Source organism: Trachurus trachurus (assembly GCF_905171665.1).
Source record: "Trachurus trachurus genome assembly, chromosome: 8".
Classification (NCBI taxonomy): domain Eukaryota; kingdom Metazoa; phylum Chordata; class Actinopteri; order Carangiformes; family Carangidae; genus Trachurus; species Trachurus trachurus.
Window position 1 is genome coordinate 7380078 of NC_139905.1, and position 26510 is coordinate 7406587.

General features: G+C 41.6%; 3 protein-coding genes across 5 annotated transcripts; 1 reads left to right on the top strand and 2 right to left on the bottom strand.

The window, feature by feature from the left end:
• Positions 1 to 202: 202 nt before the first annotated feature.
• Positions 203 to 3231, bottom strand: eif1 (eukaryotic translation initiation factor 1). The gene is made up of 4 exons (XM_083978170.1): positions 2974 to 3231; positions 1971 to 2134; positions 1636 to 1737; positions 203 to 1508 (listed from the first exon to the last, which is right to left on the bottom strand). The coding sequence occupies exons 1-4, from the start codon at positions 3002 to 3004 to the stop codon at positions 1464 to 1466; spliced, it is 342 nt and encodes a 113-aa protein (XP_083834296.1). The 5' UTR covers positions 3005 to 3231; the 3' UTR covers positions 203 to 1463.
• Positions 3232 to 7731: 4500 nt separating this feature from the next.
• On the bottom strand, positions 7732 to 15259 carry srsf2b (serine and arginine rich splicing factor 2b). 3 transcript variants are annotated; one of them, XR_014595584.1, is made up of 5 exons: positions 15038 to 15259; positions 13503 to 14228; positions 11318 to 11643; positions 9093 to 9160; positions 7732 to 7936 (listed from the first exon to the last, which is right to left on the bottom strand). XR_014595584.1 is itself a non-coding variant. In XM_083977897.1 (4 exons), exons 2-3 carry the CDS (start codon positions 13949 to 13951, stop codon positions 11340 to 11342), a joined length of 741 nt encoding a protein of 246 aa, XP_083834023.1. In that variant the 5' UTR covers positions 13952 to 14228; positions 15038 to 15259; the 3' UTR covers positions 7732 to 9160; positions 11318 to 11339. The 3 variants fall into 3 exon arrangements, 2 of the variants coding, with proteins under 2 accessions (XP_083834023.1, XP_083834022.1); XM_083977897.1 differs by having other exon boundaries at positions 7732 to 9160; positions 11318 to 11631; XM_083977896.1 differs by having other exon boundaries at positions 7732 to 9160.
• Positions 15046 to 25778, top strand: mfsd11 (major facilitator superfamily domain containing 11). The gene is made up of 14 exons (XM_083977895.1): positions 15046 to 15303; positions 15852 to 16019; positions 16121 to 16176; positions 16702 to 16809; positions 16910 to 16989; positions 17081 to 17177; positions 17368 to 17426; positions 17562 to 17721; positions 18861 to 18904; positions 18994 to 19059; positions 20185 to 20310; positions 20442 to 20616; positions 22698 to 22833; positions 22949 to 25778. The coding sequence occupies exons 2-14, from the start codon at positions 15924 to 15926 to the stop codon at positions 23108 to 23110; spliced, it is 1365 nt and encodes a 454-aa protein (XP_083834021.1). The 5' UTR covers positions 15046 to 15303; positions 15852 to 15923; the 3' UTR covers positions 23111 to 25778.
• The last annotated feature ends 732 nt before the right edge of the window (positions 25779 to 26510 follow it).

A 26510-nucleotide genomic window follows, 5' to 3' on the forward strand; every position in this document is an offset into this window, starting at 1 on the left:
GTGGGTCTTACTGTATAGTAATTTAAATATAAGGACTATAGGTTGTATACTTCTAGTATAGACCATAAATATTCCACAAGAGTATTAAGTCAAGTATAGTCCTGACCTTTTCCTTTGATTCATACCTATGTATGTTTGATCTTATATTCAAATAAAGCAAACTGAAGACGCCCACACAAGCACAAATAACAGGACAGGTTCATCAACTGCAGAAATTTTATTGAACCAAATGTGGATTTTGCAAAACAGATTTGCTCTCACCTTCAGTCACGGGAGCACAGTGTGACCTGGCCATGGCTTCAATTTGTACTGTATTACTTCAGCATCACTACATTTTAACTTGTATTTATAAATTATTGCATTATAGGAAATTAAAGATTCAAGTGTGTGTGTGTATAACCAAAGGTTTGGTACCAGATTTGTTGTTAGTCCAAACCAGGAGGCCGGTCAAACGCCAGAGTGGGAAATTAACCTCATTTACCAGTAATTCATAAGTCACTTCATTTATTTACCACCTATAAATCAACTACACTTGAGTTAAATATTACCAGAAATTGATTTTAATTTCCCACTCTAGAGGGTTCATCGATCACAATAGTGGACAGACTTAGCCTTCCACATCATAGGCCTCGCGCTTTGACCAAAATAAGACCAGAACACCCATTTAGTTTGGAAACTTGCATTGGCATCAAATGAAGACAACCAAAAAAAAAGCAATTAGAAAAAATGTGCCATTAAATAAAAGCAAAAATAAAAACCATTTTCAGGGTGGGATGGTGGAAACCGGTCTGTGCTCAACACAAACTCTGCTCTGTAAACGCAGAGCGAGCAGTGCAACACGTAAACACCAGTAGGATGTTGAACCAGACTGAGAGGAGGGGACTCGGCTTTGTTGACAAGTCCACCCCCTCCCTTGTCCTCCCACCTGCAGACCTTGTTCTAACCCACTTCATCCCACTTAGAAAACCTACGACCCTCCTGTACACACCCAGCCCCCGCCCCGTTCCCCCATGACACCACTCCACTCCCAGCATATGGAGACTCATCGTTTTATTGAAACACCTTGAAGTACAAAACAAAAAAGTTACATGAAACGGTGCCTCCTTATTGCGGCACAAGACCTAAAAAGAAAAAAATTAAAAAGGAAATAAACAAAGGGGGGGTAAGGAAGGAGGAAGTGTGTGTGGGAGGGTCATCACCACTCATCCCTGATGTTGTGTGGAGCTGCAGTGGTGTGTCTTTGTGAGAGCGAGCCTGCCCCCTGGTGTTGTACGGGGGCGGTGGTGTTACAGAGTCCCATGTTTGTCAGAGGTAATTCACGTGTTAGCTAATAGGAGCTGGTGGGGCTGCAAGGGGGGAGAAGGGGGAGGAAGAGCAACAGCAGCACATAGGAGGAGGGGAGGAGAGGGGGAGGGGGTTTAATGGCCTTCCAGGAGAGATGGGAGAGGGCTGGTTTGCAGCTTCTAGAAGCCGTGGACTTTGAGCTGCTCCTCCTTGGCCAGGTCAATCTGCAAAAAGAAAAACAAGACACTCGATAAATGAAATGACCTTTGACCTCCAGTCTGCGCTGTCTGCACGGTTCCCCCTACAGAGCAGGAAGAATCCAGCTTTGATTTATACTCAACAAACACCCACCTCAATGAGGAACTGGCAGATATTCTTGCGCTGGTCTCCCTGCAGCTGGATCACTTCACCATACTCTGGGTGCTCAATCACTGTCCCATTGCAGGCAAACTTCTGTTGGGGTCAAAAAAAAGACAAAACAGTGAGTCACACGTGGACACAGCTACATGCATAATTAGTTGGCAAAATCTGGCAGTGTGCCACGATGAGCAATAATGATATTTATAATATGCAACAATAAAAAAATGCTAGCTTTAAGAACCAGACACATCAAAGGGAAAATTAACGCCGCAGCAGTAAAGTCGTATATACAGGAAGCACTTCCATGCCAGACTCTAAGGCGGTACCTTCTTGAAGGCCTTGACTAGCTTCTTCTTGTCATAGTCGGCGGCAATGCCCTGGACAGTAGTGAGGGTCTTCCTGCCGTTCCGCTGTTGGATTCTTATGTGGATGTAGTCCTCTGTCCCGGCTGGGAGGCGGTCATCACCCTTAGTTGCATCAGCAAAGGGGTCTGGGGGGAGGGGGAAGAACAACAGCTTTGTCAGAAACCGTACATTTTAAGATCTACGACAATTGTGCATTTGACATAACTTCTAAAACGTAACCATATATATATTTTATTTTTACCAGATTGCATTAATATGATTTAAAGTGCCGACATCTCTCTTGTTTATTAGACAATGCAACCGGTCAGTTGTACATCTCCCCCCCCCCCTGTTTTCCTCTGGCAGATGTCTCTGGAAGTGTCATATTTCAGATGAGAACTGCGCAGACGTACCAGCTATATATACAGCTTAACAGCTTACTGAAGCCTGGCAGCGTTTGCTCGCCACTGCTAAGCGGCTCCCTTTTAGCCGGGGAACAGCACAGTCATGACACGGTAACTTTCATTTTCACAACGTGGATTACAACCTAAAATTGTGATTAACTCTAAGAAAAAAGACCAATGAGTTGTTTTCATCCCAGTTAATAATAACTAATGTTACCGTCTTCTCAAGTGCAAGATATCTGAAGAATAAGCTAACTCGTTAGCAGCAGCAGCAGCAGCAGAAAAAAAGGGAGGCCTAATGGCGGCCGTTTCAATGGTAGCAAAGATCAGCTAACTGACCAGTGAGAGAGTACAAATCGTTAAATATGACCATAAAATATTGAATCGTAGTTTGGGTATTTCTGTTAAGCTCGTCGCCCTGATAAACAAGCTCTGTATTTCATAGTCAAATACGACACATAACAAATAAAACTTCGACGCAAGTTAAAAAAAAAAAAAAGCATTAGCATTAGCTTCTCTAACGTTAGCTCTCGCCCTTCCCCCACCTTGTGTCTCCGTTCGCCTCGACAAAAACGACTTACCAAAAGTTTGGAGGTTCTGGATAGCGGACATACGATAAGATTTGCTTTCCTTTCGGATAATAACTTGGTTAGCGAGCGGTTCGTCGGCTAACTTTGACTTCGATGTCGATTCTGGGGGTTTCTCCTTTTCGCGGGGACGACGCTTGGCTCAGCTTTCAACAGCTCACACAAAATGGAGATCGTCGAGCTTGAACGTCTGGAAAACAAGGCTTTATAGCCCCGCCCCGAACCCTACGTCACCACGTCGCTGACGCACGAACGGCACGTCGAGAGCAGACACGCCTAAATATTTGTCAACTTTACTGGAAAAGTGATGTCACCCTATCAGAATATAGTAAAAGGAAAATTACCAACGAATATTAATGTTCTTTCATAGTATTTAGTTACAATTATTATTTAAATATAATTCAATTTTTTTTAAATATAAAGGGTAATTAAAGGGACAACGAGGAGTTTCTATTTGGTTATAAAAAAGTCTCACGTTAATGTGGATGAATCTACGCTACCCACACTTGTTAATGGGCCCATTTTCGATAAATATATCGTTTTGTCTCTATCGTTATTTTGTTATTATTAGTGGTGGCGGAAATGCTGGTCGAACCGACCAACGTTTCCTTACTGTCGGTTTCGTGGCGAGTCATGAGAATAACGCCGCCGAATCGCCGTTTGTGGTCGGAACTACGACGGTATGTGATCGTCTTTGAACCTCTGACTTTAATTCTTAATGAATGAAAACATGAGTCTGTCTTGCACCGGTCAAAGAAATGTACGGTGCGCGCGGAGGCTCATAAATGTAGTGTGAAAACGCTTCGCTTTTCCAAAACTCCTCGTTGTCCCTTTAATCAATCAGAATATTCATTGTGTCATTTTTATTGTGAATATCTATTTGTCTAATCATAATAATCAAAGCCTATATGGATGGATACATGGACAGTCCATGATAGTGAAAGAATCTGAACAGATCTTCAAATCAAAGTTACATTTATGTTTGATGACCACTTGGAGAGACATTTTGTCATAGAAAGAGACTGTAGCGACCGTACAACAGCTACACGACTGCGCCTTGTACACAGAACAAGATACTGGCAGAATCACAATCAAAGTGCAAAGATGCTGGAGTCCAGTAAACAGTGTCCTGTAAAATTAAACAACATAACATGCTGTGCTATTTCATTTCAAATCACCAGAGTCATCCTCTGGAAAATTGCATATTCTGATTTATGAAGTAAAAATAAATAAACAACTTCTTCAGCCTATGAGCTTTTCCTTATATGTTAACACTGTTATCCCCTCAAAAACATTCAAAATAGCATGTGCAAAACTACCATCTGTACTTTGTAAACTTCCCTTTGGCAGATTTGGATGGTGATGGATTTTGAGATGATAAATACATTCAATGTCAACATAAATAAATGACTAATACAATAATATAATCACGCAGCAGATACCGCATAAAAGATTTTCCTGCATACAATGAAATGTAAATACAGTAGAACAACTAAAAATAAATCATTATATGATGAAGTAACATGCTCTGCATGCATAGACATTGGGTTTGTCAGACCAATAAATAAGACAAAACAATGGCCTTGTTGTTGTCATCAGCATCTCAGAGCCGTTACTTGTTTTGTTGGACAGGAGCTCAGTTCAGTGCTCAAATAAAGACAGTCTGACTGACTTGACATTGTGTTCCTTATCACTGTAAGCCATTTCTACATCTTCCCCTGCGTCAGTTAACATGGATCCTGAATGTATAAGTTTTATTTGATACTGCAGAGTTTTGAATCGGTGATATTGTATCTTCTTTAAGATTTGTCTGGTGTTTGTCCAATTCTGTCATTAGCAACTTGCTCCTGTTGGCGTCAACAAAATTCCTGTTCCAGTTTTCCAGACATGAAGGGGTTAGTCATTAGGAATTTACTGTTTATATCGTCAAACCAGAGGTCCTCCAAAGAGCTCCACTTGAACTCCATCTGTCCACAGCAGTTGTTTATAAAAAACTGCTCTTATCCATTTGTTGCTTTGGAGACTTCAGCTGTCGACTTGTCTGATGAAGTCTCCTCAGGTTTTCTACGTCTACATACACCCTGTTTTTTTAAACACCGCTGCACAGTGGAAAGATGCACCATTACTCCTGTGTCGGCTAAACCTTCTTGCAGGTCCTTTACGGTCATATGGGGGTTCTCTTTTGCCTTTCTGCCCAGAAGATTTGCAGTTTTTTCTGTGATTTTTCTTGGTCTTCCAGATCTCGGCTTGACTTCCACAGTTCCTCTTAATTTCCACTTCTTGATGACATTCCTTATAGTGGAAACCGAGAACCCAAAGTGATTCGATATCTTTTTATAGCCTTTCCCTGATTTGTAGGCATCAATCAACTTCATTTTCAGATCCTCGCTCAGTTCAATAGAGGAGCCCATGGCTGGAGGTGCGTTAACTGGTTGGGTTAATCTGCAAACAAGAATCAAGACATTTAATCAGCGTCTCTAGGCAATAACCAAACTCACACAGAAATCAATATTTAAAAGCAAATAAAAAAAACATATATGAATTTCATATCTTTAAAGATAACATACGCGCACATACACATGCACCCACGCGGTTTTATGCAGGTTTTCTTGTTGTTGTCACTTTGATTTGTTTTGCCTCTTTATTTTATTCTTTAACCACTGGGTATTGGATGTTCTTTGTTTTAGGATGGCGATTCATATATTGTAAAGATTTAATGTAAGTTTTTGTTGACTTGTCTTATTCATGTCGTGATTGTAAATATAAATGTAAATGTACTGTTTTTAAATGTGAGTAAGACTAGCGGTAATGGGGATCCTCACAAATAAACTCGCAGGGCAACTCACTATAGGCAACTGAATCAAGTCAACTGTATTTAGTTTTTGTCTTGAAGACATTTCGCCCCTTATCCAACTAGCTTCATCAGTTTGTGTAGATTAGACTAGTCTGACTGGTGTAGACCAGCAAAACAAAAACAAAGTCCAGTTGACTTGATTCAGTTGCCTAGAGATGCCTTTGAGCTGGATAAATGAGAATTTGCAGACATTTAATCAGTGAAAACATCTAATCCTGAGTCTATTGTTTCCCACAGTTATACTGCCATGACTGCATTATTAGAACTCAAATAGTTATTGTTTGTATAAATATTTATATTTGTTAATTAGATCTTGTTATAAATCCACAATAACGATGAAACTTTTTATACACAGTCTGGATGAAACCCATTGATCCAAGATGAAACCCATTGATCCAAGATGAAACCAGACCCGCTTCCGTGTTGAGGAACGCCTCGACATTCGTTTAAACCAATCAGAGCCCTGAGTCAACACGGAAGTGGGCGTGGTTTCACCGAAACTGGTTTGGTTTGGTACAAAAACACACCAGGCGCCGAGGGGCTGGTGTTGGCTCGCAGGAAACTACAGCTGCTCTGAATCTGTTCGTGTGGACGCATCGTTACCAGTCGGAGGTTGACAGACACGAGCTGATGCTGCCGTGATTTCAGTTTAAACATTATGACGTAAAGTTGGCACCTACACACAGGGAGGAAGCTAGGGCTACAGATGCTAACGCTACGATTCAGACTGTCCCAAGTGGAGAAATCATCATGATATTAATGTACAGGAGCGAATGGGAGGATTTTAATGTGAAAACGTATGAGTATCATCCAAGGAAGGAGAAAAAAATGAACTGTAAACACAGGGAATGAAGATGGAAAATGTTGTTCTATCTCTCTCGTCCTCCCCTTACATCCACTCACTGCTCAGTTATAACCACTCACCAGCAGCTGCTCTCCTCTCCAGTTCACTGGTCAAGTCCTGATATTCAGAGAGAAAGATGCTCAGGTTGTCCTGCAGTGCAGTCTCCAGCTCACTTCACTTCCTTGTTTGTGTTGTAGGGTTGGAAAACAAAGGAATGGTGCATTACTGCCACCGACTGGCGTGGAATAAAGGTAGACCACGAGAAAATTATTGAATAAATCAATAAATCTTCTTACCATGCAAGGCTCCAGACTAACTTTTTTTTTGTACTAGGAGCACAGTGGCCCCCAACTTAAAATCTTACAAGTGCAAGCAGAAAAATCTAGGGGCACAAACTGTAAATCCACTTGCAAAGCAAATATTCACATTTCCTTTTCCATTCATAATCCTCACACACACATTTGGGCCTGACACCTGTAGTGACAGATTACAGATTCTTTAAATCGCCCCCTCCACATTTCACCAACGTTAAAATGTTAAAAATATACTGGTTGCAAATGTGCATGTAGATGGAAAAATTAGTTGCACTGTCTCAAATTTAAGGGGCAGTCTGCAGCCTTCCCATATCTTGTGTTTCCCTATTGTAGATGGGACTTTAGACCAACATTTGTATCGGATGTTTTTTTTCCCCTTTAGCAAAGAATTATGTTTTTCACTTTGTTTCGATACTATTAGGTATAAGTCTGTTGTATTTCTGTCAAAAAAACCTGGTGTTGCTCTTCTCCCCACCTTACAGTTAAGCAATGATTTCACCAAGTGTTAAAATGTTTGCATATGCCACAATTACTTTTCAATGTTTTCATTTAATATGTAAATCAGCAGTACAGTGTCTGACACAGGGGGTTGCATTTCTTTCTTTCTTGCTATGATGTAATTTACCCAGGTGTCCACACAGGGTTTTGCACACAATTATAGTTTTAAAAGAGGTTTTGAAGAATGTGATCAGCCCTTTAATACTCTCAATAATACAAGAAGAGACCAGGATAGTGAAAACACCAGAGCTTTAATCAAAGTCACATTTATCTACAATGGACACATGGGGAAAAACATTTCATTGTACAAAGGGTGAGACTGTAGCGACCGTACCACTGGTAGTCACAGGAGCTTTCTGGAGAATACTGGATACATCCAAGCACTCAGCAGAGCAACACGGCACCTTAACAGCTAACCAGCAATACTCAACTGCTACACAACTGCGCCTAGTGCACAAAAAAAAAAACATACAAGCAGGATTAGGATCAAAAAAGGAAAAAAAGGAAACAAAGACTCTGAGTCCAGTAAATCATGTCCTGTAAAATTAAATGATATATGGAGATGAGTTATACGTTAAAAAACCTGAAGACCCTTCGCTGCCCCGACACATTCCTCAAACTGATGAATTATATCCCCTGTGTGTCACGTGAAACATATTTAACATCGAAGCTAAAACATGCTGCTGTCCAGCTTGATGAACACATGCTGAGCTGCGGCGGTTAAAGTTTGTGAGGAAGCATTTAGATGAAGATAAATGTAAATAAAAAGCAAAATGTCTCCATGTTTATTATGGTTTATGCCACTTTGGATGCGATATCTCTGTATGCCTGTAAAACCAAATGAAATGAACTCCTGCTCGCCATCTAACTCACACGAATGACCACAATACAGTAGATTTCAATGACTAAAATAAAAATGCAACATGTCTACAATATCTGGAGAGGGATGGATGCAATAAGGTGATAAGTAATAACAAGATAACACTGAAATGTTTACATGTTAAGAAATAAAAATGAACTTTTTACGGTTTTATTCTATTTTACATCAGTGTGGACTAAATCTTTGGATTCTGGATTATTGGTTTAACAAGACAAGAGACTTGGAGATGTCACCTCGAGTTGTATTGAGCACTTTAACTACTTTCTCGCATGTGACATTGAACTCAAATTATTCTATACTTTAAAGATAAAATAATCAGAACCCATAATGCAACATTTTTCAGGGAAATATAATAAAAGTAATGAGGTGTAATAGAAGTGTAATAATATTTTTTTTTAGGTATTATTGTGAATCTTTTGTCTGAATGATAATGATATTCTGTGATGCGACTGGGTTGTAATTATGACACCAGTTACCCAGGATGAGGAATGTCAGGCTTAGCAAGGCAATGAAAACCCAAAGAAAACTAGACTAAGGTAAACTTGCTTCATGCTACAGGCTGCAGAGGGAAGAACTGAACACAAACTCTCCCCCACATTTAAAAAAAAAATCATAAACGGGAAAAAGAAACGGAAATTAAACCATAGCACATCAATGTCATGAAAAAACATCTTCCTAACGCCAAATGAATAAAAGAGACCAAACCATGGAACACACAATAACCTTTCACAGCTGGACACTGTTGCTTGTCTGGGATCCTGTCTGAGGAGTTCTCACGTCGTCACCTGAAACTGAGACACAACAACGACACACAGTTAGGACGATGTTTTCGTTCATGGAGGTGACTCATCATCTCGACTTTAACCCAAACCCTCAAAAGGATTTATTAATCTACTTTACCCTCTGTCCATGATCACAAACCACGTGTTCATTTCTTTTTTTTTTTACACATAGTCCAATTTACTGCCTTCATTTCTGTGTGTGAGAATTGTTTGCCTTCATAGAGTGAACAGTGGGAAGATGGCGGCGGTGGGGAGACGTGTGAACAAAGATCTTCACCTCAAACCCCAGACCAGGGAACTCGTAGAGCTGAAACAATCAGTCGAGTTACTGTTTAGCTCAGTGTTTTTCAACCTTGGGGTCGGGACCCCACGTGGGGTCGCCTGGAATTCAAATCGGGTCGCCTGAAATGCCTAGATTTTGTTTAAAAAAATAATTACTGATAAAAATAGTTTTTGAATTATTATTCTTTTTAAAATTATCATTAAAAATGCTACACACAATCTTAAACAACTGTATCTATACTTTCACTTTCTCAAATATAAATCCAGTTCAAATAAAATTCAGCATATAAAAATATCTGAGCCGGCGCATATTGATTGAGGGCGTGGGGTCGCCAGAAATTTGTGATGTCAAAATGGGTTCACAAGCCAAAAAAGGTTGGGAACCACTGGTTTAGCTGATCAACAGCAAATTAACCAGCAACCATTATAACGATTAACTGTTTAAGTTTCTGAAATGTTTGCCTGTTTCATTTCCGCCTTCTGATGCCGCTACAGTCACTTAAAATTGAGTCTAACAATAAAAAGTGATCAACAAAATGGAGGTGAAATGAAACCAAATGGGAGTGACAGAGGTGGAGAGATGGACAAACCTCAGTGCTCCTCAAGCACCGGCGCCCCCACCTCCCCTCCCACCAGGCTGGGGACAGGGCCAGAGGGACAGACAGTTTCAGCCCGAGGGCCGAGAGACAAGACGTACCTCGACACCAAACCCCAACTGAATCTGCACAGAATCCCTCACCAGCAGCAGGCGGCCTGCGGGCAGCAGCTCACCGCCCACCTAACTCACTCTGCCTCAGCTCAGCTCATCTCAGCTCTGCTCAAACTCCACTTTAGCAAACAGGATGCCGCAGCTTGGGAAATAGAGAAGTCCAGATTTGTTTATCAAAAGAAGAAAAAAAAAACACACTCAGAACTATGAGTGTGTACAAGAACCTGTGTTACAGAAAGTCTGGAGGAAAAAAATAACAAAATAACCACCACACAATCTTTGCTCCAGATTTTTAGATATTTAATTTTTCATATGTAAAAAAAATAAAAAACTACATTCAACCTGGTCTTGGATCTGCTGAGCTGTTAAAGAGGAGAAACTTACCAGCTGCATTCAGGTTTCTAACTGGACCACCTGCAGCCCTGGTGCTAACAACTAATGATAAAATAGGCATGGGAAAAAAATTAAAGAGATACTTCACCCAAAATCGATAATTCACCAATTATCTACTCACCGTCATGCCTAAGAAGGGTTCGGAGAACTTTCAGAATCATCAAAACGCTTTTGGAGTTCCGGCTGGCAACAGATTTTCATATAATGGCGGTGGATAGAGTTCACTTTTGAATCATCCAAAACACACACTATGAAACATCCAGATACCTCCATACTGCTCGTCTGTACTGACCCAAGTGTCCTGAAGCCGCCACACGAAAAAGTTGTTCAGAAAAAATTAATTTAATCTCTGTTTTTAGCCTTGTTGTAGTAGTAGCTCCCAGTGGCTGTGCGAGATTTGCAAATCTTGAGCATTTGCACAAACATCAACAGAGCCAGAGCCTGGGAGCTACTACTACAACAAGGATAAAAACAGAGATCAAATACATTTTTTCTGAACAACTTTTTCATGTGGCGGCTTCAGGTCACTTGGGTCAGTACAGACGAGCAGTATGGAGGTATCTGGATGTTTCATAGTGTGTGTTTTGGACGATTCAAAAGTGAACTCAATCTGCCGCCATTATATGAAAATCTGTTGCCAGCCGGACCCCCCCTGGAACTCCAAAAGCGTTTTGATGACTTTGCATAACGGTGAGTAGATTGGTGAATTATGGATTTTGGGTGTAGTATCCCTTTAACCCGTCTTATTGCTGGGGTTAAGGCAACATCTGGTCAAGACTCACCTGCTGCTGTTGGGGCTGAGCTCTATGGGGATTCACCTCCGTTTTCTGCTGCTGACTTGGGGGGGCTCTTAGACCTGGACCTGGACGCCCTTTTGGAGGACTGGGAGCGGCTTCTGGACCTGGACTTGGACTTCGACCGGGACCGGGACCTGGATCTGGAGCGAGAGTTGGACTTGGCCTTGGCCTTCTTGCTCCTGGGCGAGTGGGACTTGGATCTGGAGTAGGACCTGGACCTGGATCTGCTGGAGCGGGATCGGCTCCGGGAACGAGAGCGGCTCCTGCTGCGAGATCTGCTGCGTCTTCTGTGTCTCGGGCTGGGGGAAGAGCTGAATGCATTCAGTGGGTTGAGTTATCTGGGGTGTGAAAACATCTGGCACTGAACACACTGTGACGTATAGAAATCCTAAATGGAGCCACAGAGACACCTCGTACAGACTTTATGTGGACTTCCTCCTTTTCTTACTAGGAGTGCACACTGTGAATTTGACTTGCAAAGCAAATATTCACATTTCCTTTTCATTCATGACAGATATCTGATCGTTTGAGTCGCTACTTCCCCATTTCACTAGTGTATAAAAAAAATAAAAACTGCAAATTCACTGGTTGCACATGTGCAAGTAGATGAAAAATTCACTTGCACTGTGTCAAATTTTAGGCGTAAAATGTTTTAATTGAGGAGCAGTCTGGAGTCCTGCCATATATTGTGTTTCCCTATTGTAGATTAGATTTTTAGACCCAATATACTTGGTGTCTCAATAGTCACATCTGTATTAGATGGATGGGTTTTTTTCCCGCCTTTTTGCAAATAATTGTTTTTCACTTATATCAATATGATCAGGTATAAGTCTGTTGTATTTCTGTCAGAAAACCTAGATTAAAATACAGTAGCAGATTAGATGTGATTCTCTTATTGTAAAAAACCAATCAGAACATAACTGTGTGCTAATAAATCATTCGATTCTCCTAAAAAAAATCTTTTATCTCTTATTTATTTAAAAAAAATCTTATTTATTTGATCCAACACAATCACACTTTGGAAACAGGGAAATAATTACCCTATTTTTGATTAATTTGATGAGATCTATGACTATAATTGGAGAGTTTCCCTAGCTAACTATCAAAACATTTAGGCCACTTTGGATCTTGCATGGGAGTCTTGGTGTGGGTGTCCATCTATAAAAAGTTGCTAAATGTTAAATCTGGATTAAAGTTTTAGCAGATTAGCTGTGATTATATTATTGTAGAAAGCAATGGAAACAGGGAAATAATTACCCTATTTTTGATTAATGTGATAAGATCTATGACTATAATTGGAGAGTTTCCCTTTCAAAACATTTAGGCCCTAAGTGTGCTATGGAGTAGGCCAAGGCCACTTTCAATCTTGCATGGGAGTCTCGGTGTGGGTGTCCATCTATAAAAAGTTGCTATTCAAAGGTTACTCCTTGTTCTTACCTTTGGATGCCCCCCTTATCTACTGTATTTAATCCAACACAATCACACTTGGGAAACAGGGAAATAATTACCATATTTTTGATTAATTTGATGAGATCTATGACTATAATTGGAGAGTTTCCCTTTCAAAAAAAATGTAAGTGTGCTATCTAGTAGGCCAAAGCCACTTTCGATCTTGCATGGGAGTCTCGGTGTGGGTGCCTATCTATAAAAAGTTGCTATTCAAAGGTTACTCCTTGTTCTTACCTTTGGATGCCCCCCTTATCTACTGTATTTAATCCAACACAATCACACTTGGGAAACAGGGAAATAATTACCATATTTTTGATTAATTTGATGAGATCTATGACTATAATTGGAGAGTTTCCCTTTCAAAAAAAATGTAAGTGTGCTATCTAGTAGGCCAAAGCCACTTTCGATCTTGCATGGGAGTCTCGGTGTGGGTGCCCATCTATAAAAAGTTGCTATCCAAAGGTTACTCCTTGTTCTTACCTTTGGATGCCTCCCTATCTACTGTATTTAATCCAACACAATCACACTTTAAGTTACCCTATTTTTGGATTAATTTGATGAGCTCTATGATTATAATTGGAGAGTTTCTCTTTCAAAACATTTAAAGTGTGCTATCTAGTAGGCCCAAGCCACTTTGGATCTTGCATGGGAGTCTCGGTGTGGGTGTCCATCTATAAAAAAAAAAGTTGCTATTCAAATGCTACTCCTTGTTCTTTCTTACCTTCTGCTTCGGCGACCGCCACCACCGCCGCCACCATATCCTCCTCCTCCTCCGTATCTCCGTGTCGCTCCTCCACCACCACCACGCCGACCTCCACCTCCTCCTCCTCCGCCGCCTCCTCCTCCACCTCCACCACCTCCTCCGCCGCCGTAGTGGGAGTCCGGGGGTCTTCCGTAGCGGGCCATCTGGACCCGCAGCTCCCGGCCGTCCAGCAGCGCGCCGTCCATGGCGTCCATCGCGTCTTCCGCGTCGCGCTTGTCGTGGAACCGCACAAAGGCGAAGCCGCGGCTCTCTTTCGTGTAGCGGTCTCGGGGGATGTAGACGTCGCCCACTCGGCCGTACTTCTCGAAAACACGTCTGAGTGTCTCCGGAGATGTGCGGTAGGTGAGGTTGTCTACTTTCAGGGAAGTCATGCCGTCGACGTCCGGCGGAGGCCTACCGTAACTCATGGTGACGCTCCTTAGCAACCTGGCGGCAGCTTTTTCCTCGGTAACTGTTGTTTACGTTATATCTCGACGGCTGTAAGAAGTCCAAAACACACACAAGGCGGTGTGTGATCCTAAATACCTCGTTCTGTTGGGATATTTTCAGGCCACACGATCACGAAACGATCAACTGTTTCCAGGGCAGCTCGGTCGCTCCGCCAGTCTGCTGCCGTGATCCCGCGAGGTGAACTTCTTCTTCCTCTACTGAACAAATGCAGCGCGACCCGGAAATGGCGCCCTCCTACGGAAAGCGGAAAGAAGTCGATTTCAATTTTTCAAAAATAAAAACGCTAACAAACGATTTATTATGCCATGGTCGTACCTTAATTAAGTTATATACGTTTAATGTGGGTAAAAAAAACCCCGCACATTTAGTACTGTGTTATTTTGTGATTGTGCTTTTGTATATAGCGTATGCATTATATAACTTACTGTCTCTATTCATGTGTCCATTTTGTGGACACGCAACTGTTTTCTGACTCTCTGTGTAAAGCACTTTGTGACACTTGTCTGTGAAAAGTGCTATATAAATAAAACAAACTGAAATAAACCAAACTAAACGATCTTAATTGAGTTATGTACTTTTAATGTGGGTGAAAATGTACGCACATTTAGTCCTAACTGATCAATCTGATCATACTTACGATTAGATATATCCAAGACTACTCGAATACCTCGTTTCTCTTGATATCAGCTACCTAAAAAACCTATTTTTCCATAAGCTTTATTTTCGACCGGAAGTGTGCAAATATATTTGTTTTTTCCCCCTTTGGCCTTACTTTAAAAGATTAAATTATGTGTTTTAAAACAAGATACTTTGTTTTTGAGGTTGAAGCTTGATGTTATTTAATTTTTATATTGTCCAATCACTTAAATAAGCGCTCGCTCTGACGTTGAAAACTTTTTCCACAAACTGGTAACACCGCTGGATCGGTCCACGCGGACTCGCCGTTGGTGACGTTTCGCCCGCGCGGGGCTTTTGTAGATCTGCGGCCTGATGCTAACAGGCTAACAGGCTAACAGCTAAGGTCGGTCAGCTGATTCACTCACATGACAAAACCTCTGTAGCTCCACTCCCGTGTGCCGCCGCCGCCGGTGCTGTGTAAGTGTAAGTGCTCTGGTGGAGATTGAGAATCGTTTCCCCGACGAAGGAAAACCGTGTTACTGAACTAAGTTTCGTGGGACAACACGGAGAAAACGGAGGACTGAGGACACCGGACGGTCCGCAAACAGCTAACTATGCTAATAATAACAACACACTGAGAGCAACACAAAGAGGAGCAGCCAGGGTTAGCTACGCCGCTTCAGCACTGTTGGTAAGTTGTTTGTTTCCTTTAGCTTGACATTACAGATAGGAAAAGACACTTATGTCTCCAGGAAACAGCTGGCTCTGTCTCGACTCTTCACTCTTTATCCTAAGATTTGAACACGAAGACAAAAACATGTCAAGTGAATTCTCATTTTCTTGTAATTATCAGACAAAACATCTGCTAGATGATAATTATGTCAAACATACATAGCTTTAAGTTTAAGACTTTGACTGTCGTTGCAGGAAGGGTCGTTGAAACAAACCTTATTAGAGATGGTTGACCCCAAAGATGTTATTCAGGGGAATTAAGTTGTTACCCTCTGATCTGCTTTATGCCAAAAATAAATAAATAAATAAATAATAATAATTTTGCATCTTCAAATTAAAATCATGAGTTGATATGATTCGTAACAATAAAAAACAAACAAACAACAAGAAAAACAACAGATTTTTTATTGGAGTTTGGTTGTAAGAGAGAAAGTATATTTTATACAATTTTCACCATGGATTGTTTCTTAAATGCTTCACTTCCTTGTTCTTTTTTTTTCTTTACAGATGTGCTGTTCACTCCTGTAGACATTTTTCTGGGTATTCATCTCCTCCGGGAACTGACCAATAGCTGCCAAAATGAGTCCGGAGGGAAAGAGGCTTTTAAACATCATTATCCTAGGATTTGGCTTTATGTTCATGTTCACAGCGTTTCAAACATGTGGCAATATAGAGGTAGGATGGGTTTATTGATGCATATATTACATTACAAGACTGATCACATGTCAAACTCAGACTTTACTCACATCTTTTTTTTTTTTTTTTAATCTCTACAGCAAACGGTCATCAAGAGCTTCAATAGCACCGAGTTCCATGGGAGCGGATACACGAGGTAAACTGCTGGTATCCATTCACACTCATGCACTTACTGTGTTACATTATATTTCCCTCACGCTGCAGTGCACAGTATTCATACAGATGTCAGGCTATGGTTTCATGGACTTGAAAACTTGACCAGCATTGATACAGACCTAAGGGCACCTTCTATAATCAAATCTGTCTCACTCACTAATTGCTGAGGGATAACCGAATCTTAGGTAAACCACTTCTAGGAACCGAAATTAGTTAATTAGTCAGGATTTCACCAAACATCCTACAAGACCCTTAATCTTGTCACATAAACAAGGAAAATCTTTGAGAGTAAATTCATTCTTTAGTTTGCGCAAATGCTGAAATTGCTGAGATCTATAAATACTTGATGGAAAATTTCATGGAAATAAAAATATGTCAGCATCTGTGCTGCTCATGTAAACCATTTCCTCGTTTGTATGTCTCATGTATTTCAGTGCTTTCCCACATGTATTCCTTTATTTTGTTTTAATCTGCATTTGTTGTCGATTCCTCCTCCTCTCCGCAGCATGGCCATCATCTATGGGGTTTTCTCTGCATCCAACCTGATCGCTCCGTCGGTGGTGGCCGTCATTGGACCACAGCTGTCCATGTTCTTTAGTGGCCTTTTGTACAGGTAAACACACACAGACCAACAATTTTCCAGCCACCGCCTCCTCATGCTAGATCAGACTTTACACACGTCTTAATATTGTTTTGTTTTTTAATTTCTGCAGCGGCTACATCGCCATGTTTATTTACCCGTACACATGGAGCTTCTACACAGCGTCAGTGTTGGTTGGAATAGGAGCAGCAGGTAATGAAGACAGTAACCAAAAACCTTTTAAATGTTTTACTTTCCTTTGTGTGTACATGTATTTATATTTATTTTCCACCCTGTGCTCTAGTGCTGTGGACGGCTCAGGGAAATGTGCTCACCATCAACTCCACTGACTCCACCATAGGAAGAAACAGCGGCATATTCTGGGCTCTGCTGCAGTTCAGGTAAAACCACTTAAGCACAGGAAATAGACAAACACAACAAATCCGAGGGGGGAATGAAACAAACCGATTTGATGAATACATTGTCCAGGGGCCATTGACTTCCTGTGCCTGGTCGGCGCTTTCATTAATCTGACCTTTCCCTTTATCTGTAAGTCTTGAGCTCTGTTGACGATTCTTTATCTCTCTGCAGCTTGTTCTTTGGAAATCTCTACATTTACTGTGTCTGGCATGGACACGTTCATATAACAGGTCAGTTCTGTCTCTGCCTCACATGCACAACACACAGTGTGTGTTATTTATTTCTGTTCATATGTTAGTAGTTCCCGTAGTGACTTCTGGTGGGAAGTGTCATTTTAAGAGCGTGACTCATGTGGTTTGTCTCAGACAAAGACCGTCAGACGGTGTTCATCTCTCTGACCGTGATCAGCCTGGTCGGATGCTTCCTCTTCTTTCTGATCCGGAAGCCCGACCCCGAAACCTCTTCCTCTGAGGCGGCGGCGGAGGCGCTGCTGCAGGCCGAGTCCACAGAGAGCTCCACAGTCAGGTGAGTTCACTTTAGCCATGCTGTTGCCAGGGGCGACGCACATTAATTACATTTCTGAAGATATGACAGAGTAGCCACAAGGCTGATTTAATCTGCCGCGCCTGAGCACAGACAAAACATCCACAACACAAACAACAGCACAAATATTATATCACAATATGCGTGAAATTCAGTCAGTGAGCACAGGGTTGAACAGTCAGACAACGCTACACAATAAGAGCACTGACGTAAGTTGTCAGCTGTGAACAGCCCCTGATTGTGTTATAACAAGATCGTTTTGAAAGAGCAACAGCCAGCCAATGGTGTAACTCTATATAAAATGTACTGGGAAAAAATCGGCAAAGTTTAAAGGGATAGTTCAACATTTTGGCCAATTGGCCCATTGCCATAATCCCTATAGTCATAGCAGTAGGTTTGTTACCTTTAATTGTTGGTGCAAGCTATTTTTAGATCAACGGAGCAGAGCCGCGAGCTGCTCAGAGCTACGCTACAGAGGCTAATGGGATTTCTTGGTTTCTCTCATCAAACTCATCAAATTTACATTAAAAATTATGACAGCCTGATCTGAAATGAAGACACTTGTAATTTGCAGCCCTAATAACATCACAGCAATAATGCAACTCTGACATAAAAACACATTTTTAAACTTAATTGACTGCAGGGGGCTGCAGGGGCCCCGGGTCCGGCCCTTGATGCTTATTGATATCTGTTGTTAGGCGACACAAAACTTTTGGCAGCAATCCTCTTGAGCCTCTTGACATATTTTAAATAAGATTAGCACAAAAAAAAACCCACATAGATTCTGGAAAGTTGCCTTGAAACTTCCCGGAAAACATATTTTTTAAGGACAGATGGGTCATCCCTCCTGGAGCAGGAACAATATTACAGTACAGGATGAGACAGGTGACCTTTAACTGTAAATGCTATCCTTTTGTTGTCTTTCCTACATTTGTCTTTGAAACTGCGGTGAAACAGTCGCCGCAGCAACCAAGTCCAGTTCAGGGACGAGTCAAAAGGTGAAAATGTCCAAAAGAAAATGAGTCTGTGAAATGTGGAGAGAGACTGAGCTCCAGCTGTATCGGTGTCCGTGTCTCATTTTGCAGCTGATGTGTGTTGTTTTTCTTTCTCCTCCTCTTCAGCGCGCCTCAAGCGAGCCTTTGGTCCCAGGCTCTAGACGCTTTTGGTGAGTTCACAGGAATAAACGTTGTCTCCATCAGGCTTCAACCCTCAGTAACAAACAGAACTAACTCCCATCTTGTTGTTGTTTTGCAGTCCAGTCGTGTAAAATATTTGTCACCAAAGAGATGCTGCTGCTGAGCGTCTCCATCGGATACACAGGTGGGTGAAAACACGACCAGACGTGTTGAGGTGTGCGCTGATAGATAGATAGATAGATAGATAGATAGATAGATAGATAGATAGATAGATAGATAGATAGATAGATAGATAGATAGATAGATATGAAGAGAGAGATACAATAGATAGATAGATAGATAGATAGATATGAAGAGAGAGATACAATAGATAAATATGAAGAGAGAGATACAGTAGATAGATGGATAGATAGATAGATAGATAGATATGAAGAGAGAGATACAGTAGATAGATGGATAGATAGATAGATAGATAGATATGAAGAGAGAGATACAGTAGATAGATGGATAGATAGATAGATAGATAGATAGATAGATATGAAGAGAGAGATACAATAGATAAATATGAAGAGAGAGATACAGTAGATAGATGGATAGATAGATAGATAGATAGATATGAAGAGAGAGATACAGTAGATAGATGGATAGATAGATAGATAGATAGATATGAAGAGAGAGATACAGTAGATAGATGGATAGATAGATAGATAGATAGATAGATAGATAGATACAGTAGATGGATAGGTAGATAGATACAGTAGATGGATAGATACAGTAGGTAGGTAGGTAGGTAGGTAGGTAGATGGATAGATACAATAGATAGATAGATACGATAGATAGATAGATAGATAGATAGATAGATACAGTAGATAGATAGATACAGTAGATGGATAGATAGATAGATGGATAGATGGATGGATACAATAGATAGATAGATAGATAGATAGATAGATAGATAGATAGATAGATACAGTAGATGGATAGATAGATAGATACAGTAGATGGATAGATACAGTAGGTAGGTAGGTAGGTAGATGGATAGATACAATAGATAGATAGATAGATAGATAGATAGATAGATAGATAGATAGATAGATAGATAGATAGATAGATAGATAGATAGATAGATAGATAGATAAATACTTTATTTATCCCGAGGGAAATTCAGTTGCTCAGCTGCACAATAAACATCATCATTCAACAACAAGACAACAGATCAGTTCATAAAATTAGTGCATAGAGAATAGAAGGATAATTAAGAATAAAATTCTGAGGTCTCAACAACACGCTGCTGTCTGTGGTCGACCAGGTCTGGAGCTCACCTTCTACAGCGGCGTGTACGGGACGTGCATCGGAGCCATGACCCGCTTCGGCAAAGATGCAAAGAGTCTCATCGGCATCTCTGGGATCTGCATTGGCATCGGCGAGATCTTAGGTGAGTCGTCGTCATTACTTTCACTTCACTTCGCTGCAGAGGCAACAAGGAGGACACGACCTGAGGAAGAGTCACGAGGCTGTGAGACGAGTCGTTGACTTTTCCTTCCTCTGTGTGTGCTGTCCTGCCAGGAGGGGGCGTGTTCGGGATGCTGAACAAGTGCAACCGGTTTGGGAGGAACCCGGTGGTGCTGCTGGGGCTCATCACGCACTTTGTCGCCTTCTACCTGATTTTCCTGAACATCGCCAGCGACGCTCCCCTGGCCCCGGAGGCAGGGACAGATCTGCAGGCCTACATCAACCCCAGGTAGGACGAGCGGAGCGTCGCCTAGCAACCAGTAACACATTCAATCGGATGTCTGTTTGGTCGATTTGTGTCCATCGTGGAGGAAATGTTAACTCAAAGTTGAACTCGGGTTTGACCACTGAAACTCTTGGTCTCAATCCACAGTTCCTCTTTTCTGCTGCATGGCAAACATGACTCAGCTGTCACACTGTGAACGTCAGCACATTATCACAGAGGTTTTATGTGAGGCTGTAATAAAAGAAACAGACACACACACAGCAGAGTGAACTTTATTTTATGTGTCTTGAAAATCTTAATTCAAACTGGAAGTGAAACCATCATGACAGAGTCACAGCAGAGGAGGAGGACGAACAGTGTGAGCTGCTGTTTGGTGCTACTGTTTGTTTATATAAAACGCTCAACTCAGTTGTTGTTTTGCTGTGGAGGCAGGGTGTAAAATGAACACCCGCCAAGCGCCAATGGCGGGTAGAAAATGAGTTTGTCGTGTAAAACAAAAACACACACCACAGAGTTTATCTCTACAGCTCGCCCCTATAGGGATGCAACAGGAACAAAACCCAGATGTGAAGAGTTTATTACTCATCATCCCGCTAATTATAAATTGCCTCTGAAAAAATCTGCCGGCAGTGGTTGAACAAGCCTAAGGCCCAATCCCATTTCTCTTTTTTACCCCTACCCCTTCCCCTACCCCTTGCCCCTCGCCCCTTGAAACGGAGCTACAAGGGGTAGGGGTAGAAAGTCAACCCCTCCGAATTGGGACACCCCTTCAACAATCACATACGTCATCACGTAGTCTCACTGGCTTTTACGTAAGCTGATGCGGCGAGCTTTTGCCAGAAATCAAATAGCGTGTTCCATATAACTTACGGTAATAAAATAAGATAAAACTTAATGCAGACTGATCGGTTCATTGTAAAACATTTATTTACTGATGTAAATGTGGTGATTTCTGTACACAGAGCCCAGAGGCAGCGCTGCCTGCTCCTCTGACTGGTACATGAAGCATAACTTTTCATCCAAATAAACTAATGCTACTGCCACAATTGTCAGATTTCATCAATGAGACCAACATTTAAATGCTGAAAAGAATTTAACATGCTGGTGGTAAACCTCTAAAAACCCGCGGATAAGTTAATTAACGACCGCCTTCTCTCCCGGCGGGACCGGGACGAGGACGTACTTTCGCCGGCGGAGCAGTGCTGCAGACCGGCTGCTGCCTCTGTGAGGAGCCGCTCCTCCTGGAGCTTCACTTCTCCGAAAAATCGTGGGAGCAAACTTCTAACCCGCCGTCATTTGGATAACCTAACCGCACATTTGGGACCTAAATAGTTACTTTCTCGCAAGAAAAAATATTAAAACTTAATAAAGTGACGTAATAACCGCGCTACAGTGAGAAATAAAACAGCTTTTCGTTTTACAGCCACCGCTGCCGGCTGCAGCAAGATGCATTCTGGGAAACTTTTCATACCCCTCCGTTTGGAGTGTGCCTCTGAAAAATCTCCGTTTGGAGGGCTATGTAGCCCTACCACTTCCCCCTACCCCTCCGTCCTAACGGGGATTGGGACACCCCTACCCCTACACGTGAACGCGCAAAACGGAGGGGTAGGGGTAAGTGGTAGGGCCAAGGGGTGAAATGGGATTGGGCCTTAAATCTGCCACATCTGATCACCGGCGATGAAACGTTTTATGCACTTCATACACGCTAACAACCCAACACAACGCCGTAGCGGCGCACATTCGATGCGCCGTGCTTGTTTTTTTGGTGCATGTCGGTGGTGCACAGCTCCCTCATTTTCAGCCTCCTTTTATATTTAACAGAGAAGGGACAAAACATGACAGTAATACTCTCAGCTGCCAGGATGTGCAGCTTTTTAAATGTTGCTTAAGTTGGATTTTTATACTAAAAACGTTATTAACGACCGCCTTAACGGTTAAGGCGTCGGCGAATACTTTTAGTCAAACAGGGCATGATTTTTTCATTTGGCCGGTGAAAAATATGTATATTATATGGTCATTGTGTCACATCAGCCAGTGTAAGTGCCTCCTCCTGCTCACCTGAACGTCTCTGTGTTGTGGTCCAGTATCGGCGTGGCGTTGCTCTGCAGCTTCCTGCTCGGTTTGGGCGACAGCTGCTTCAACACTCAGCTTCTCAGCATCATTGGCTTCACGTTCCGCGAAAACAGCGCTCCCGCCTTCGCCGTCTTCAAGTTCATCCAGGTGACTTTACATCAAACACTGGCACAGTTGTTGCATATATATAATATGCTGTTGTACGTTTGAACTACATTCAGTGTCACTAATTCATCGTAACGTCTTGTTATTTCCCCTGCAGTCCATCATGGCGGCTCTGGCCTTCTTCTACAGTAACTACCTACTGCTGCACTGGCAGCTGCTCATCCTGGTTCTGGCCGGTTTTCTGGGCTCGATGACCTTCTTCGTGGCCGAGTGGTGGGCCGAGTCCACGCGGCGGGAATCGGACTACGACAGCATCTGATTTCTGGCTTCTGGTGAGGACGTGGAGGGCACAGCTGGATATGTTTCGCTCTCCACAGCTGGATGAATCAGCCAGGGATGATGAAGGTATCCCGGGCTCTGCCAACAGAGACTGACACTGTGGTATGTTTAGATTTTACGGAGCCACCCGGTCGGTACGGAGCCCGGCAGTGGCTGCAAACACTCAATATTTTTCTGTACTAAATCTAAAGGCATCGGGGGGAGGTGGGGTTAGTGTGTGCACAGCAGATATACCTCATTCAGCTTCATTCCCGGCCTCTGTTTCATCATGTTGTGCACACACTATTGTCATCAATCTAAACTGAAAATGAAAATATACTCGCATGATGGGTAGAAATGTCTAAATCATGTATCAAGCACTTTTGATTGACGGCCTGTCAGCATTGATATAAAATAATGTTAATGGGCCCACTGCTAGTGCCTGAGGAGCTCCTGAGGAGTTACACTAACAACACTGAAAATCCGCTGCAGGTTTTAACGTTTGCAGCTGCTCTGGCTGCACATTTAGTCTCTTAAAGGACAACTCCAGCATTTGTGAATCTGGGCCTTATTTCACATGTTTTTGAGTGAAACTGATTGATGGTGACACACAGTCATTCATTTTTTCTTTTAACCAGAAACAGCTGTTGTGTTGCTATGTTAAAAGCCACCAGACTCTGTGACTTTCTGTCAATAACACAAAGAAATGAACAGATGGTGGAAGCGGCAGAGCAGCAACTTCTGTGAGGTGAAATTACTGATTTTTTTTTGTGGAGTCTGGATTGGAACATTGTAATATAACGGCTATTTCTGGTTAAAAACAATGGCTCTTGCTCTTAAAAATAAAAGTCCATCCCTGTAGGAAATCAATCTGAACCTGTAAACAGCTTTTTGCAGATGCCTGCACCTGATTTAGTCCTTATCAATTCATTGACACCCAAAAACATGGAGAATGTTTTTAAACAAATCCTGTAGTTCTTCTAGAAATCTGGTATTATTCTATTTTTTTTTTCTCAGCAAACCCCATGAAAAGACCAAAACCAGCAGCCTTGTTGCCACTGTTGCACTGGGTGACATGTTCGGTCATCACCATGAACACAAACACACATGCACAGCTGTTCATAATCCTCACCACGCCGTTTAGCTCAGAGACACATTATTGATTCTGTTTAGTCTTTTCATGTCGTTTTAAGCCATTTTAAAGTAGGATAATACCAGATCGATCCCTCTGCCTTGCTGTGGGACTTCTTCACTTGGCACTAAATCAACTCTGAAACACTGACAGAACGGCCACTCCTGGGCTCCATGTGTCTGCACTCCCTGAATTGCAAAAGGAAAGGAAACGCTACACACACACAACCCGGCTGAGATGCAGCCAGGTTGTGTGTCTACTGCTTTACTCCCCTGTCACGAGGTGATCACAACCTCAAAATTAACTTTTATGACAGACACTCTGCAATCTGGAGTCATTTAGCAGCCTCCGACCTCCTGACGCTGACTTTAGATTGAAGATATTACACAACCTGGGAGTGGAGCAGCTTAAAGGGAAACATTATCAAGAAACTGAACTCTTTTCTCTTCACTTTTGTTTGAGTGTGAAATCCATTTTCACCCTTGCACATCAGCTAAGCTGTTCTTCTTCTTGAGACACACGCTCATCCGACATTTAATACGACATAATTGATTTAGCTGTAATAAGACCCAGATCGTCTTGAGGATGACCCCGTGACTCCAAGAAAATTCTCATAATTACAAGTGGGTGACTGCATTTAGTTCAGATGAAACGAATGGGGGGGGGGGGCGTTACAAAAATAAAGATAAAACAAGTCCTTTTCTCTGATATTTTAACTAATGGGAAGATGTTTCAAGGAGAAATGTGAAATAACAATATGATGAATGAGGAATGTTATTTCAACATCTGTAACAGCACTGGAATTTTTATTTCAGCTACTATATCTGTGTGACTGAAATATCTCATAAACTATTGAATGGTTTTCCCAGAGATTTGGCAAAAACATTCACATTTCTCATAGGTTGAATTTTCATAACCTTGGGAAGGATGTAAAATATGGAAACTGCCACACTCATATGTAAACACCTTCATGCTTCCAACATGATAAACCCTTTCAGAAATAAGTTACCAAAGACCTTTACTCAGTTTTTACATTTACTTCAGAGCATACTATGGACCTTCACTTGTGTGTCTTGCGGTTTAGTTTCCTTACAAATGAGAATTACAGCGTCCCAGAGCTGCTAACGTAGCTGCAGACGCTGAGTCTTGCTCATTTCTTTTTAATTACCAGCACTGATGGAGCCATTCCCCTCGATCCATTTCAAACTGATTCCCAAACCATCACAGTGCTAAACATGGGCCTTTTAGACATGTCACAGCTTTATGTAATGTTGTGGTGGGAACGGGCAACACGGAGCTGCGTCGTACATGCTGTAGTCTTTTTTTCCTCTTTTTTGTGTAAGTGTCAATTCATGAATTACAGTACATATGTTGGGTAATTTATTGCCAAATATAACATAACATAAGGGGGCGGGTTTACTCAAGTTTTGTTTCATATTGCGACTGAAGTGGATGCAATCAATCTCGAGGATATTAAGGGAAATGCATGTGTACTTTGAAGATGATTTTATACTTGAATGTAGTAATTAAGACTGGCACCTGAACCTTTGCTTGCTTGTTTTTATTATCAATAAAATGTTATTTTGAACATTAGTTCCATGCTTCATTGAAATAAACCAAAACAAGCTATTACTTAAAAGGGCAGTAGTTAACAGGGATGAACGGGAGCTTAAATATGAAAGTCTTTATTATCTCATGTTTAATGATTTAAAAAAACATTGTTCCCATAAAAAGGTGGAAAGTAAGTAGGCTACATTTGCGTGCTTACATAGTTTTGAGGTACTGATACACTTACATTAAAAAGTTAAAGGTCCAGTGTGTAAAATGAGGGGAAAACAATCTGATTCTATTATTTATCTATTAAATAATTCTATTGTTTATTTACGAACGTGCTCTCTGGTTGGATGGATATATTATACATTATACAAATACATTCATTGGTAGTATATTCAAATTTTGCCAATAAACCTTGACAAATATTAGGCTACACACTGCCCCTTTAAATGTCATAATGCAATTCACACTGTTATAGTTAGTAAATGGTCCTTCTGTAACTGACTATTCAGTCGAATGACTTCATATAAATCATATAAATCTTCCTTTTTGAGTGTATTTTACTTCTGACACTTTTGTAGTTTTACTTTAGTAAAAGATCCGAGTGTCAACACTGATCATATTTTTCCCATTCCGTGAACGCAGCCTGATTTGCCTGTTGTTGCCTAGCAACCGGTAACGCTCCGAGTTGACTCCAACGTGGGAATCCGTGACG

What these genes read in the sequence shown, in the direction of transcription:
- eif1 (XM_083978170.1), bottom strand. Translation starts at nt 3,004, where the DNA reads ATGTCCGCTATCCAGAACCTCCAAACTTTTG. An exon ending in CCAGAACCTCCAAACTTTTG is followed by an intron (nt 2,135 to 2,973) that starts GTAAGTCGTTTT and finishes CCCTCCCCCCAG; the next exon opens with ACCCCTTTGCTGATGCAACT. An exon ending in TAGTCAAGGCCTTCAAGAAG is followed by an intron (nt 1,738 to 1,970) that starts GTACCGCCTTAG and finishes TGACCCCAACAG; the next exon opens with AAGTTTGCCTGCAATGGGAC.
- mfsd11 (XM_083977895.1), top strand. Translation starts at nt 15,924, where the DNA reads ATGAGTCCGGAGGGAAAGAGGCTTTTAAACATCATTATCCTAGGATTT. An exon ending in CATGGGAGCGGATACACGAG is followed by an intron (nt 16,177 to 16,701) that starts GTAAACTGCTGG and finishes TCCTCTCCGCAG; the next exon opens with CATGGCCATCATCTATGGGG. An exon ending in TGGGCTCTGCTGCAGTTCAG is followed by an intron (nt 17,178 to 17,367) that starts GTAAAACCACTT and finishes ATCTCTCTGCAG; the next exon opens with CTTGTTCTTTGGAAATCTCT.
- srsf2b (XM_083977896.1), bottom strand. Translation starts at nt 13,951, where the DNA reads ATGAGTTACGGTAGGCCTCCGCCGGACGTCGACGGCATGACTTCCCTG. An exon ending in GGCGGTCGCCGAAGCAGAAG is followed by an intron (nt 11,644 to 13,502) that starts GTAAGAAAGAAC and finishes GAATGCATTCAG; the next exon opens with CTCTTCCCCCAGCCCGAGAC.